General features: G+C 40.2%; 1 protein-coding gene across 1 annotated transcript in view; it reads right to left on the bottom strand.

The window, feature by feature from the left end:
* Window positions 1-1,233: 1,233 nt before the first annotated feature.
* sorcs3a (sortilin related VPS10 domain containing receptor 3a) overlaps window positions 1,234-13,285 on the bottom strand; it is a 277,073-nt gene continuing 265,021 nt past the window's right edge. Inside the window, exons 23-27 of the mRNA XM_084004962.1 lie at window positions 8,429-8,560; window positions 8,229-8,328; window positions 5,222-5,327; window positions 3,928-4,088; window positions 1,234-1,336 (exon numbers count right to left, since the gene is read on the bottom strand). Coding sequence (XP_083861088.1) covers window positions 1,278-1,336; window positions 3,928-4,088; window positions 5,222-5,327; window positions 8,229-8,328; window positions 8,429-8,560 — 558 coding nt within the window. The 3' untranslated portion in view covers window positions 1,234-1,277. The remainder of the gene's footprint in view (window positions 1,337-3,927; window positions 4,089-5,221; window positions 5,328-8,228; window positions 8,329-8,428; window positions 8,561-13,285) is intronic.

The raw sequence follows: 13,285 nt of genomic DNA, 5'->3' as shown, positions 1-13,285 counted from the left end.
CTATATGCATTCACGAACAAACCATACATTCTGTAGAACATAAGCAATGTTGTATGTTAAAATGGATGTATAATCTGTGGGCTTTCTTAGAGATGGATTTTAATAGCATTAGGTGTTGCCTTAAACATGTGCAAGTGACCCTCACCTCATTAGTATTTTAGCATGTACATATAACCTACAATAATATCGCAATTTATATTTTGGGATGAATGCATCAGGATTTTTCCAACATGTGAATATTTTGAATTTGATCACTGGAGTTCACAATAGAATAAATATTCCTCATGACTGATTCTGCTTCTGCTCTGAGGCTAGGTCACAACTACCAGAGCCAATGGCAGGACATGTTTGGTTCTGATCATTTAAAAACTATCATCTGTGTAAAAATGTAATGAAAATATAAACATATCGAACATGTTCATGTCAATGCCATTCATGTCATTCCCAGGAAAACAGCGTGAAGTTGAATATGCCAATACAGTTCCACCTGCCTTCACATAAAACCCTCTACCAGTAGATACGTATCGCCCAACAGCAACCCACAGTAGGGGAGGACAGAAGTCTGGGCAAAATCGATTGGGCTCTTTTGATGAATGATTAGAAAATAACTATTTACAACACTTGCTTATCTACAACAAATAAATTGTGTCGTCAATAAGAACATGCACAAGTCAAGGACTTTCGCAAAAACAAAGTTGATTTCTTTAGGTAATGTTTGATTTTCTTTTAACACACTTAAAAAAAAAAAAAAAATACACAGACCATTGTTCAGATCCTCTGTCGGCGTGGCCATGGTACTCAGACTACAAGCATGTAGAAAGTAATAATATATACATTTAACAGAACAGATGATAATATTATACATTAAGATAATATTCCCTGTTTGATCGAAGACTCAGACATTATAGTCCATATATAGGCAGAAATGACTTTCAAAAGCAAACTCCTTCAGAAATTTACATAACTCTTCGTAGGTTTTGACCAAAATGATTTCACTCTGCAAATGAATTTCGTAATGTAGCTCACATCCACGAAACTGAATACGTTTTTTTTCCCCCGCAACTAATTACAATGAGCTCATCGAGTAAATTGACATTGGCTGCATGGATGTCGCTGAAAGAGGCATCCGTGCAAGTCTGTATAAATGAGGTCCCTTAGAAAACTATTAACATCAGCTGTGTTGAGAATTACAAAACAGAAGAGAGAACCCCCCCCCCCCCCCCCCCCCCCCTTGACACTGTAATACTTCTCTGTACATAAATGGTTGCCTTCCAGCTTCACACACTGGTACAGTTTGGAATCTCCCTTGTGCTCTCGCAGGCATTTCCAACTCCCCCTGAGCAGATGTGGATGAAACAGAAGAAGACAAAAGGTTGTTAGTTCTGCAGCGTCGGCACTTTAAATCCTGTAGCACAAATACCTTCTTTGACACCTCATGTAACTGAAATGCTGCTGTATCCATTATTATTATGATAGCATAAGAGAATGAGGAATCATCGACATGAAAATGTGAATAGTATATGTGGCAGGCCGTCAGTTTGAAAGGTAAGAACAAGAAGTGGATGTGGTCTGCGCTGCCTTTGTCAAGGTTGAAATGAGTTTGAGTAAAGAGTATAAATATAGGTGCATCTCAACCACACAACATGATTGGCTTATGCCCTTATTTGCAGTGTGAAAAATGTAACCTCGTCCTGCAAAAGTTACTGTATTTTTTTTTCTCTACCTACTATAAGTTCTGTGAGGATATTCATGACAAAAACAACAGTTCGAAATATAGTGACGTGGGAATTGGGGGCCGATCACACACTGGAAACGTCGCCTACAAAATCATTGTTTTCCTATTGTCCGCTGTATCTCTCTTGCACCCCCCATTGTTTTTGCTCCATGATTTAGATGCACAACAAATTTTTAGTGCCAGGCGTGGAGTGGCATTGCTTGTCAATATCACACTTGTCCCAGGCATCCAATCAAATCAGGCAAGAAGCGGGCTTTACAACTTAACCACTTCCTTCCATGTTTTGATGCCGGTAGATGTGGTAAGAATTATTTTGTTTTTTATCACAATGTACTATATATTTTTTGAGTATGTCATGATCACAAAACTCCAAGTGGGGTTTCTGAAGCGGCTGTGCCTGTTGCGATGCGTCTCAGTTTGATGGGGGCATTGAATTGGAAACTGTGGGCTTTTGCCAGCCAGGGTCTAAGGATGCACTAATTATGTTTACTATTCATTTTTAAATACCGTAGATGACCATTTAGTAGCCCGGGCGTTTAATATGCTAAATCGACTTGGAGCCCAGGCGTTTATAAGAACCAGGCGCGTATTTGCAACAGGCTACAATTTATTTTTGCAATGAGCAGCACCAGACCATCATGCAAAGATCAAAGATAGCACCACTGGAACAAAACTACTTTTTCCCCCCGACGCATCTTTATTGACATCAGACAATAAATACAAAGACAGTTTGTCTGTGTTACCGCGACACAGGGAGCTGATCAGAGCAGTGTTATGAATGATAACGGAAGGGGGGGTCGATCGCGGTAATTTCAACACTGTACATTAGCGCATTTATCTATATCCCTATATCCCTCAGTCTAGCGCGCCTGTGTTTGTGTGTCTGTGTGTGTGTGTGCGCGCGCCTGCATGCGAGAGAGAGAGAGAGAGCGCGAGAGGAGGGGCTGACTGACAGAAGAGGTGAGAGCCGGTGAAGTGCTGTTAAAAAAAAACTTTTGTTTTCTGTGCAAGACTATGGTAAACACTTAATCGCCCGGGCGTTTAATTGAACCGGCGTTTATTATGCAAAATGAGGTCGGACCCCGGCGGCTATTAGAGCACAGGCGCGTATTTGCACGCGGGCGATTATTTGGTCATCTACGGTATCTGACTTTGACTTTAATGAAGTGCAACACAAAATCACCAGAGTTACCTTCTAGGGCTGCAAATTATTATTTTCAATATCAAATGATTTTATTTGATCAATTAATCCATACAACATTAGCAAAAAGAGAAAAATACACACCGCAATTTCCCAATTCCCCATTTGATGTCCAAATGTGAACTCTACAAAGCACTACACATGGTGAAAAACTCCAGTGTCCCATTAACTTTTAATTTTCTATTGTGGAATAGTTAAAATTAGCTTCCTCTTCGATGGCTGTTTTTAAATAATTTTCTTCCTAAAGTTTGTAAGAACAAATTTGTTAACATAATAAATGCAATTTTAAGGTGGATTCAACCATCTGCTTGTAGCAAATTTTTTGTCATGCTGTAATGAAATATTATTTTTGGTCACAATAATCATATTATTAAGAGTTTACGATTAAGGCCACTGTCTCTGTGCTCCTGCTGGCCTATGGAATCCTTCGGCAGCATGCTTAAACATGTTGTTTTTTTTATTAATTATTCATTGTCCTCAGCACTGCAAGCCTTCCTGGAATCTATTCAGTATGTTAAAATCCATCCAGGACTGCTGCCTTGGCTTTCCTCCTCTCTAAATGATTCAAAATGCTGGAGATTAAGTTGCCAAATCTCTGTAAGTAAAGTAATTCAAATTCAATAGCTAAAGTATACCTGGGGGCTGAATCTGCACACATTTATTCAGCATTTCTGATTGTTATTCTCACACCATCTCCAAAACAGAAGAAACAATGTCCTCTCTCAGATCAGGAGACCGAAATCCCTTTAATCCCTTTTAGGGAACAGTCATAACAATTTATAGTAATTTCAGCAATGAAACATTTTGATTCCATGCAGTAGATAAAGTTAATCCTGAGTCTGAACCTAAATGGGTCACATGACTATTGACACAAGGATTCACATTACTGATGACCCCCCCCCCCCCCCCCCCCCCCCCCCAGGTTGTATGTATATAGCTGAACTGGTTGTATGTATTATTATCATTATGAATATAGAAGCTCTCCACTCACGTTTGACCCTGGCGTCCAGTTCCTTCTCCATGAGTTCTTTGGATGAGGAGAACTCACTCAGAGTGATTTTAGGCGTGCTGTCGCCCTGGCCCACCGAGCCGATCATCTCTTGCTCTTTCTCCTGGTTAACTTCAGCATATATATTGATCCAAGGTATTTTTCTAAAGATTTACAAAAGAAAACCATCATGTTATGATATATCATCAAGTTGTGACATTTGTCAGTAAAATATGGATAAAAGCAATTTCCATCCATCGTCTACCGCTTATCCTGTATTCAGGGTCGCGGGGGGGCTGGAGCCGATCCCAGCTGTCATTGGGCGAAGGCAGGGTACACCCTGGACAGGATGCCAGTCTATCACAGGGCTGACATGTAGAGACAAACAACTATTCGCACTCACATTCACACCTACGGGCAATTTAGAGTCATCAATTAACCTATCCCCATCCTGCATGTCTTTGGACTGTGGGAGGAAGCCGGAGAACCCGGAGAGAACCCACGCTCACACGGGGAGAACATGCAAACTCCACACAGAAGGAACCCGGGCCGACCCGGGAATCGAACCTGGGATCCTCTCGCTGGGAGGCGACAGTGCTACCCACTACACCACCGTGCAGCCCTAAAAGCAATTTCATCATTAATTTAAAAACATATTAAGTTTTTTTTTATTGACTAATCTCAAATAAAGTAGTAGTGTGTCCAACTTTTCAAAGTCATATCTCAGTAACTGATCTATAGGCAAATTACAGTAAGAACCACATCTGCATTTATAACACCTAATATAGATCTTTATTTAGTCCCTATCCCATTTATTTCCAATTACTATTCATTTTGGTTATTAATTGCTCTGTTTTGTCAACTGTGAGATTTCTTGAAAAATGCATGCTCTTTAGACTAATGGGAAAAAATTCATATACATAATTAATGACAGCTTTTCCATTTCTCTCCGACTCTTCAAGAGAATCATTTTGAGTATGAATAATTTATTCAGCAAATAACAGCCGAGGCACAGCAACTGCATACTAAACTATTTAATGGTCGTTTTTCTCTGCATTTTATCACTGATCAGTGTGTGTGTGTGTGTGTGTGCCTCATGCATCGTAATCCCAGTAGAAATGTGTCCACAACCCATTGGGGCACTTGTCAAATCCACTATCCAAACACGGCTGATAGATTGGTCCAGACAGCGCTCATCTGTTGTCGTCAATAATGGATCATATGGTAATGGATATATACTAGCGATCTATATGATCCTACATGTTCAGCAGGTGGAAGTCATCACAAATGTGGGTACCTCTTGAATTTGTAGATTAGGAACACTGCAAGGCCCAGGACCACCACTGATAGGAGCATCAGCATAGCTGAGCTGCTGTGTCTGGGGTTGGAGTCCACCAACGGTGCTGTGGGACAGGAAACATTCTGCCATTGTTACACTGTTACACTGTTACACTGTTACACAGGCCGTTGTTGACCCTGATAATAAGTACCTGGATGAGGATGTAAGTGAAGATGATTTGTAGAAACTCCTTTATATTATTTTTCCTCGTTTTAGCATTTGGCTCCATCTGGTACATTTAAAGTATTCTAAAAGGTGTTGTTTGGTGGATACTAGATATTGTTCTCTAAGGAAAATCATGAGACTAACTAACTAACTAACTAACTACATTTCTGTGGGTGGGAATCACCACAGACCCCATGACACGATATTATGATACTAGATTATACAATTTTAAACATTTTATGATATAGTGAGTATTGCAATAGTGTGTGTGTGTGTGTGTATACTATACTATGTACTATATTGCCAAAAGTATTCACTCACCCACCCAAGTTTGGTGGAGGGGGATTATGGTGTGGGGGTGTTTTTCAGGAGCTGGGCTTGGCCCCTTAGTTCCAGTGAAAGGAACTCTGAATGCTTCAGCGTACCAAGAGATGTTGGACAATTCCATGCTCCCAACTTTGTGGGAACAGTTGGTGTACCCTGCCTTCACCCCATGTCAGCTGGGATCGGCTCCAGCCCCACCGCAACCCTGAATACAGGATAAGCGGTAGACGATGGATGGATGGATAGATTAAGAATGGGATATCACTTAAGTTCATATGCGAGTCAAGGCAGGTGAGCGAATACTTTTGGCAATATAGTTTATATATTGTATATTGTTATTTATTACTCTTTTATAATTGAAAATTATGATTTTCCACTCAGCTCATCTCACTTCAATAAATTGTATTGCAGCAAAATGTGTTTGTCAGTTAAACAGACGGACTGACCAACACTATCATTGTTCTGCCCATCCTGGTGACTTCACCCATGACCACTCCAGAAAAAAACTCATCTAGTGCACTGATGGAGCAAATGTTACCAAAAGGTTTCATTTAGATTCAACTGAATTGATTGAATTTTAAAACTTGATTACATTAATGTTATTATATTTGTATAATTCTCTACAACAAACAAAATTCACCTTGGAAATCTAACCATTGACGAAAGGAAAATGGAGAGGTCATCAGGAATTTGTTTTGAATGGGTTAGTTTTAAGTCATGTCAGCTGGTATTGCTGGTCATGTTTAATTCTGTCTGGGGATGAAGACAAGCATTTGTGTAATTTCCAAGAAGATGCTGACAATGTGATAATGTTAGTTAAATGTTGAAAACAATACGTCGCTTGTAATTGACTACCCTCTTTTCCCCAAAATAAGATCTCATGGGGAACAAGGGAAGGGGCAGGACTTTACTTCTATTAGGGAAGGGGCAGGACTTTACTTCTATTATGCCCATATGTGCCTCTGCACTGCAAAATAAGACTTAACTGGAGTGAGAGGTGGCATTAGTCTTATCGATGTACATTACAAAGAAAAAAAAAACACAGATGTAAAAACATTGTTTTTCTAGTTGTTAAAAACTAAACATGGAATCTTTCATCTGGATCGTATGTGTATACAAGTACATATACTGTAAGTAGTTAGGCAGGGGTTAGAATGGCCATAGTGTTTGAAACATTTCTTTGTCATTGGCTTCTATTAATATTTATAAATATCTTTCACTTTTTTCTGACTGCACATTCACATCAACAACTCTGCTTGTGAAATGATATAAAACCCATGTTTATTCACCAGTAAATGGATTCCACTGCTGATTATGAATCTGTATAGTTGCATGACAATGAAAATGCCTTATGAGATGGTGCACTTATTTTTTAATATCTCAAATGTCATAAATTGTGGTAGCGTGAAATTGTTGTTTCTATTGCGGGAAAAACACGGTGACAGCAGCCGGTAATTCTTACATTTCAGGTGGACTTGAAATGGTTAAATGCACTTACATTTACCTCAGACAAGCCAAGCAAACAAGCACTTACTATGATTAATTCCACAGTACATGCTTTTGCCCATAAAAGGCGTCCACCGTAAATTCCTCTCATTATTTTGAAGAGTGCATTAATATCTGTCATTGCAGAAACTCACATTGCCTTTTCCAGTGAGTTTCCGTGCTACAGCAAAGCCCTTCAGCCCAAAGACAGCGGTGCATATGCTGCTGACCTTTCTCAAGCAGCTTGAAGGCGTTTTAGACCTTTTCTTAGGAGGTGAAATATAAAGAGGGATCCAGCTGGGTACACCTCCAATGTCATTAGAGTGCAGCACTGCACAGAACATCACAAAGCAGCACATGCCAGGCTGTTAATGCCTGGCACTTTGAGCTACAGACAACTCATGGCTCTGTGCCTAATGAAAGAAGCCAAGCAATGGTAGTGTATCTTACCAACAGAGGGACAAAGGAGTTGTCCAGACCAGCCATGTTATTTACAGTAAATGTACCTCCATGAATCCAGACTTGATTGGATGCCTATAACAGCATTTTGAAGGTCCTGAATGGTACATTTTCAGCTGTCAAGGACTGACTCTTTTTCTCTCCCTAAACTGTACAGTGTACTTTCTCAAGGACTAAATAATCAACATAATTATACTCAGTGTAACACTCATTTTGTGCTTGGATGGTGATTCAAGAAATAGAACAGATGTTCAGCTTTTGATGACAGCCATAAAAGATCGTCTCAAGGAGCTCCACTTAAAATCAAACCCCCTCCCATACTCCCATGTGTTCCTTTGCCTGCAAAGGAGGCAGACTGACAGGAATTTTAATTGGTGCACCAAATAAAAATGTGTTGCCAAAACATAGTTATGACAGTTCCATTTCTTGTTGATTCCAAATGAAAAATAGAAAAAGATAGGGGATAATTAAAGTACGTGCAAGTCAGGTTATTATTATGGGTGATAACTTAATGGTAGCAAATGTTTCTTACCCAGTGTTAACTGCGTGTTGTACACGATCACCCTTACACCAGGCTTGAGCTCGAACTCCACCAAATTTTGGTTCAGTGCGCTGACAATTACATTGGATACCTGCGGAAAAATGTACAAAATCGTGTTTGACAGTCAAACAGTGGTATATTTGACAGGATTTCAATAGTTTGTTATGTAAAATTCAATCAGTTACTCGTACCTGCTCTAGCTCATCCTCACTTTTTTTCTTGCCCTCTGATTGGTTCTTGTGAGGTAAGAGGAAGAGCTCAGCAGCTGTTGGAACTCCTGGGAAAACAGCGACCAAGAGCTGCTCTTCTGGAAAGTCAGACACCTGTGACAAGGTAGAAATTATTACAAATAGCTTCATCAATTTTAGAACATGTCTTTTTTCGGAACCCATACAATTTTGCCAATTCATGTAGAGTGTATATATATATATATATATATACTGCATTTGTACAAGAAAGCACAGAGCTCATGGGGACCTGATTCTGAAAAGTGAAGCCAAATTTGAAGTGCCTTAAACATTTTCTGAATAAGTTAATAATCAATATTACAATTGATAGAGTCAATTAACAGAGTGAAAGGATGAAAATATCACGGTATGCTGTGCAGGATTTACAATGCATCAGTTGGGTGAGGAAGTATTTTGGTAGCTTCGAGGAAAGCAATAAGGAGATGATAGCATGCATTAACCTTCAAGGAAAGCTATGAGGGTGGATGAACATTGTAAACAGTATGAGTTTGAGCTGAGAAACGTTAAGGGAATATGAGAGGGAGGCAGCTGATGATAGACAGGGTGGAATGAAATAACCTCCATTACTGAATGTGCATTCAGGACCAGCACAGGCTGTCGCACTGAAATAAGTCTCGTCAAAGAGTGCAAAGTCACGACGAGCTAGACTCAGAAACAGGGCAACAAAACACAGCACCTCAGTCAAATGAACCTTGACTTTAATTGTTGAAAAGACATCAGTTGTAGAGTGGCCACTGTCTCAAGCAAGGGTTCTTAACTGTAACAAAACAAAGGGAAAAATAACCCTTGCTGGCACCACTTGGACAATACGTTTGTCTGGCAGTGCACTTTGTGTCAGCGCCAGCATCATAAACAGAGCAACTAACCATTCATGCGGGTAGTGGCTGACAACAAACTGTAATGTAAAAAGATGAAAACAAAGCAAAAGTGACATATCAGCCAAAATCCACAGGTACAATATCATTTTCACCGATTGAAGTGTTCACCCACTTTGTTACTGTTGTAAACAACATTTTTGGTAAAAACCTGATGGTTTGGTCTAAAATAAGCAAGTTTATGTTATAGTCATTAAAAGTTGACTTTTGGTTTTTGTCCTGGGTCCTGGGTGAAAGGCCTGTGTTTGTTTAATCCAAACATGAAGCTCCTCCCTATGAGGACTATGATTAGAACCATTTTTGTGATGACATCAAAAGCAAACGTAATCTGGGAGAACATGTTTCCCTCTAAGCATAATTGACAAGGCAATCAGTTCAGAGGAGACAAGTCCCTCTGGGCTCAGGGGAGATGGTGCAGCCTCAACACTGGTAATAATGGGAGCCGCTCTCTAGACCTCTGCAAACCTGGTGGCGGTGGAGGAGTTTAGCATGCGGGAGAGGAGGAGAGCAGGGCAGACAACAGGAGTGTCAAATCAAGAGCAAAAACCATTTACCTGTGATCAGACAGGTGAAACTCATCTATCACAGGAATAAATAGAATGTGAAATAAACAGTGTTGGGTATTAATCATATACTGTATATAAGAAGTGGAGGTAGTCATTGTGACGTTTGGTTTGTGGACTATGGTTTTGAGGCCTCAAGTTTGGCATTTCGGTCATCGCCATCTTGGATTTTAGCCGTCACCATTTTTGATTTTATATAACCAGTGAATGGAGGTATGCCCTAAAGAATCCACTGCTTCCTGGTCTGTCTGACTCTAAATGGACCATAATGTACTAAATGAACATCATGCTGGATTGAAGAAGACTTGAAACTAGAGATTGAGAGTTGACCAACTCTGAGATGGGCAACTCTGAGTTTTCAGTTTCAGAACAGCAGTTTTGAATTAGTTCAGTCAACTCTGAGTATGTAAACTCTGAGTTACGCGCGTGCCTGCCGACTCTATAAAGCCATCATCAATGGAGCTCCGATACTACGATTCACCATGGCAACGGGGAGAGCGTCATTAGATATTACTGAGTGTTTATGTAGAAAACGAGCTCATCCTGAGAAAGCGGAGCAACGTAACTGCAGCAAAGTAGCGATAGTTGGCGTGGCAGACAATTACGGCCCGATCTAATGTGTATAACTGAATGAAACAGTCTATTGATCTAAAGGTAATAAGTCTTTATTTTCAGACTTGCACAGCGACACTGTGGTGTAATGGTTAGCAATGCCGCCCACTGCGCAGGCGACAGGGGTTCAACTCCCGTAGTTCACAAAGTAGAGCACTGAATGAATTATCATTTTCATTGGGTGTAATCCCCCCAGGCACAGAAAGAAAGTGGCGTCAGTTGAAAATTAAGCATAAGAATATTGCGCAAATACGTTGACTAAGGCATATGATTTTAATCTTATTTCACATATTAAACAGTAAATATAAGCAGGTATTTCAACACAGAAATGTACTTAAACATTTCATAAATCTCCCGTTCGCAAAAACACTACCTCCGCAAAGAATCTGGTTGCGGATTATGTCCGCGATATGAAATGTTGAAAATGTCGGAGAATATTGTTTAGATAATATCTAATGTGATTGGAAGGAAAGGTAATCAAAATTGTCTCCCAACGCAAAGCTGCTAGAATCACTTTTATTTCCATATCGATTAGGTTGACAATGAAAGGATGGCACATTTTTTTCAAAGTTGGTTCAGATTCCGGAAAAAGGCGGAGACATGTAGGGAGAAACTCATAGTTTGTTGAAGTAAACCTGCTAGCGAGCAGGTTAGGTTCACGGAGTATGTTACCCGGGTAACTGACTCAGATTTATGCTGAACTGGCTTTGTGAAACCAAAAAACCAGAGTTTCCCTCATCTCAGGGTTAACTAACTCAAGGTTTTCACTAAACCTGCTTTGTGAAACGGACCCCTGGAGGTTTCTGCCTGGTATTAATACACAGGTTTGACTCTGAATGAGGGTCAATGAGAATAATGGTACAATCCAGGCAGCAAATCAATGCCTTTTGGTCAGGGGCTTGCAGTAAATATGTGACCCCCACGACTCATGAAGCTCGCAGTACTCCAAAACATTGTGTGAAGTTAAGCTTATCCCGTTTTATGTACATCCGAGATGGAGCAAATCAATTCAATTACATTTTATTTATTGTGTCATAAGTCATCTCAGGACACTTTACACATTGTGCAGGACTAGAATACGCTCATGATTTTCAGAGTTAATACAATTTCAAACTCCCAACATCACCCAGGGGCAAGCGTTACAGCGACAGCGGCGAGAAAAATAGGCAGAAATCTGGTGCAGACCAGGCCCTTGGGTTCCAACTGCATTTGGTGTTGGTAGTAGTATAGTGGTAGTAGCATTAACATAGTGGTAGTATTAACAAAAGCAATAGTATCAACAGAAAATCATACTTTGGAACGGTGACTATATTGTAAGTAAAAGTAATTAAAATGTGCCAGTTGTATGAACTGTATGTTTGGTCATACTGTCAATTCAATGTACATTTCAGGTGACCATCCATCCATCGTCTACTGCTTATCCTGTAGTCAGGGTCGGGGGCTGGAGCTGATCCCAGCTGACATTGGGCAAAGGGGGGGGTACACCCTGGACAGGTCGCCAGTCGCCAGTCTATCACAGGGCCATTTCAGGTGATCATATGTACATAATGAAGGAAACAAATTAATCTGTGTGCTCATACACACTGGAGTGGATAAGGTTAAGAAAGATGTGAGGCATCTCCGTCTCCTCTGTCAGGGTAACTGTGCTATGCACCATACAGTCAACTTCTCAAACAGTGATTCATACAAATATGAAGACAATGAAATGCAGTTAAGCATCTAACCAGAATTACAAAATGTGGAGCTATGACATGGTAGTAACTAGGGGTGTGACGAGATCTCGTACCACGAGATATCGCGAGATCAAAGTCGACGATATTTCTCGTCGCGTTAAAAAGCGAGATTTGTGAGCTATACATAGCTGAGGTTTTACAGACAGCTGTTACTGACTGGGAGCTTAAAAAACCCAACCACGGCATCGCTTATTGTTACCGACAATGCACGTAATATGGACGTGGCCGTGCGCGACGCGGGATTGAAGGCGGCACATCTGTTTTGCGCACACTATAAATCTTGCAACCCAAGCTGGCTTCGGTGTTCCCTGCGTCGCTCGTTTACTCGGGCGGGTGAGACGTGTGACTGCTTTTTTTCATCGTAGTTCCAAATGTCCAAGCAGAAACGGCTACAATTGCCATCACACACATATTTTATTTTATTTGAACTTTTATACATTTTAGTTTTAGTTTAAATTTGTGAAAAAAGTAGTTTATTAAAAGATCATGCTTACATCATGCATGTAAAGAGTTATAATAAAATATTTCAAAATGCATGTGCAACTCTGTTAAATTAAAGTCTGTTAGTTCAGTCATATATTTTGTCATTGTAGTTTTCTTAAAATCTCGTCTCGTCTCGTTCTCGTGAACCCAATATCGTCTCTCGTCTCGTCTCGTGAGCGGATTGTATCGTCAAACCCCTAGTAGTAACTGATCCATGTCCACTGAAGGCTGATTAATAAACAACAAAATATCTCCTATTTCAGCTGTCAATCATCATATCTAGTGCTCATTCTTCCATGAAGGCATTTGTGGTTCTGAAGTGATATAAACATGCAAAGTAAATACATGATGTATAACTATGTTGCAAATAAACCATAAATAATAACCTGGATAATTAACAAAGACACAACCAGGCCCACATTTGCTTACACTCATACTGCCACCTACTGGTGAAAAGGGGAAACACGTTCACGCTGCGTCTTCGTATACAGTCTGCGTTCAACGCATTACGTTGTAAAATTAAACATCAGCACT

Source organism: Eutrigla gurnardus (genome assembly GCF_963514095.1).
Source record: "Eutrigla gurnardus genome assembly, chromosome: 3".
NCBI lineage: Eukaryota > Metazoa > Chordata > Actinopteri > Perciformes > Triglidae > Eutrigla > Eutrigla gurnardus.
The sequence above is the reverse complement of the archived record's forward strand: the minus strand, read 5'-3'. Positions and strand labels throughout refer to the sequence as shown.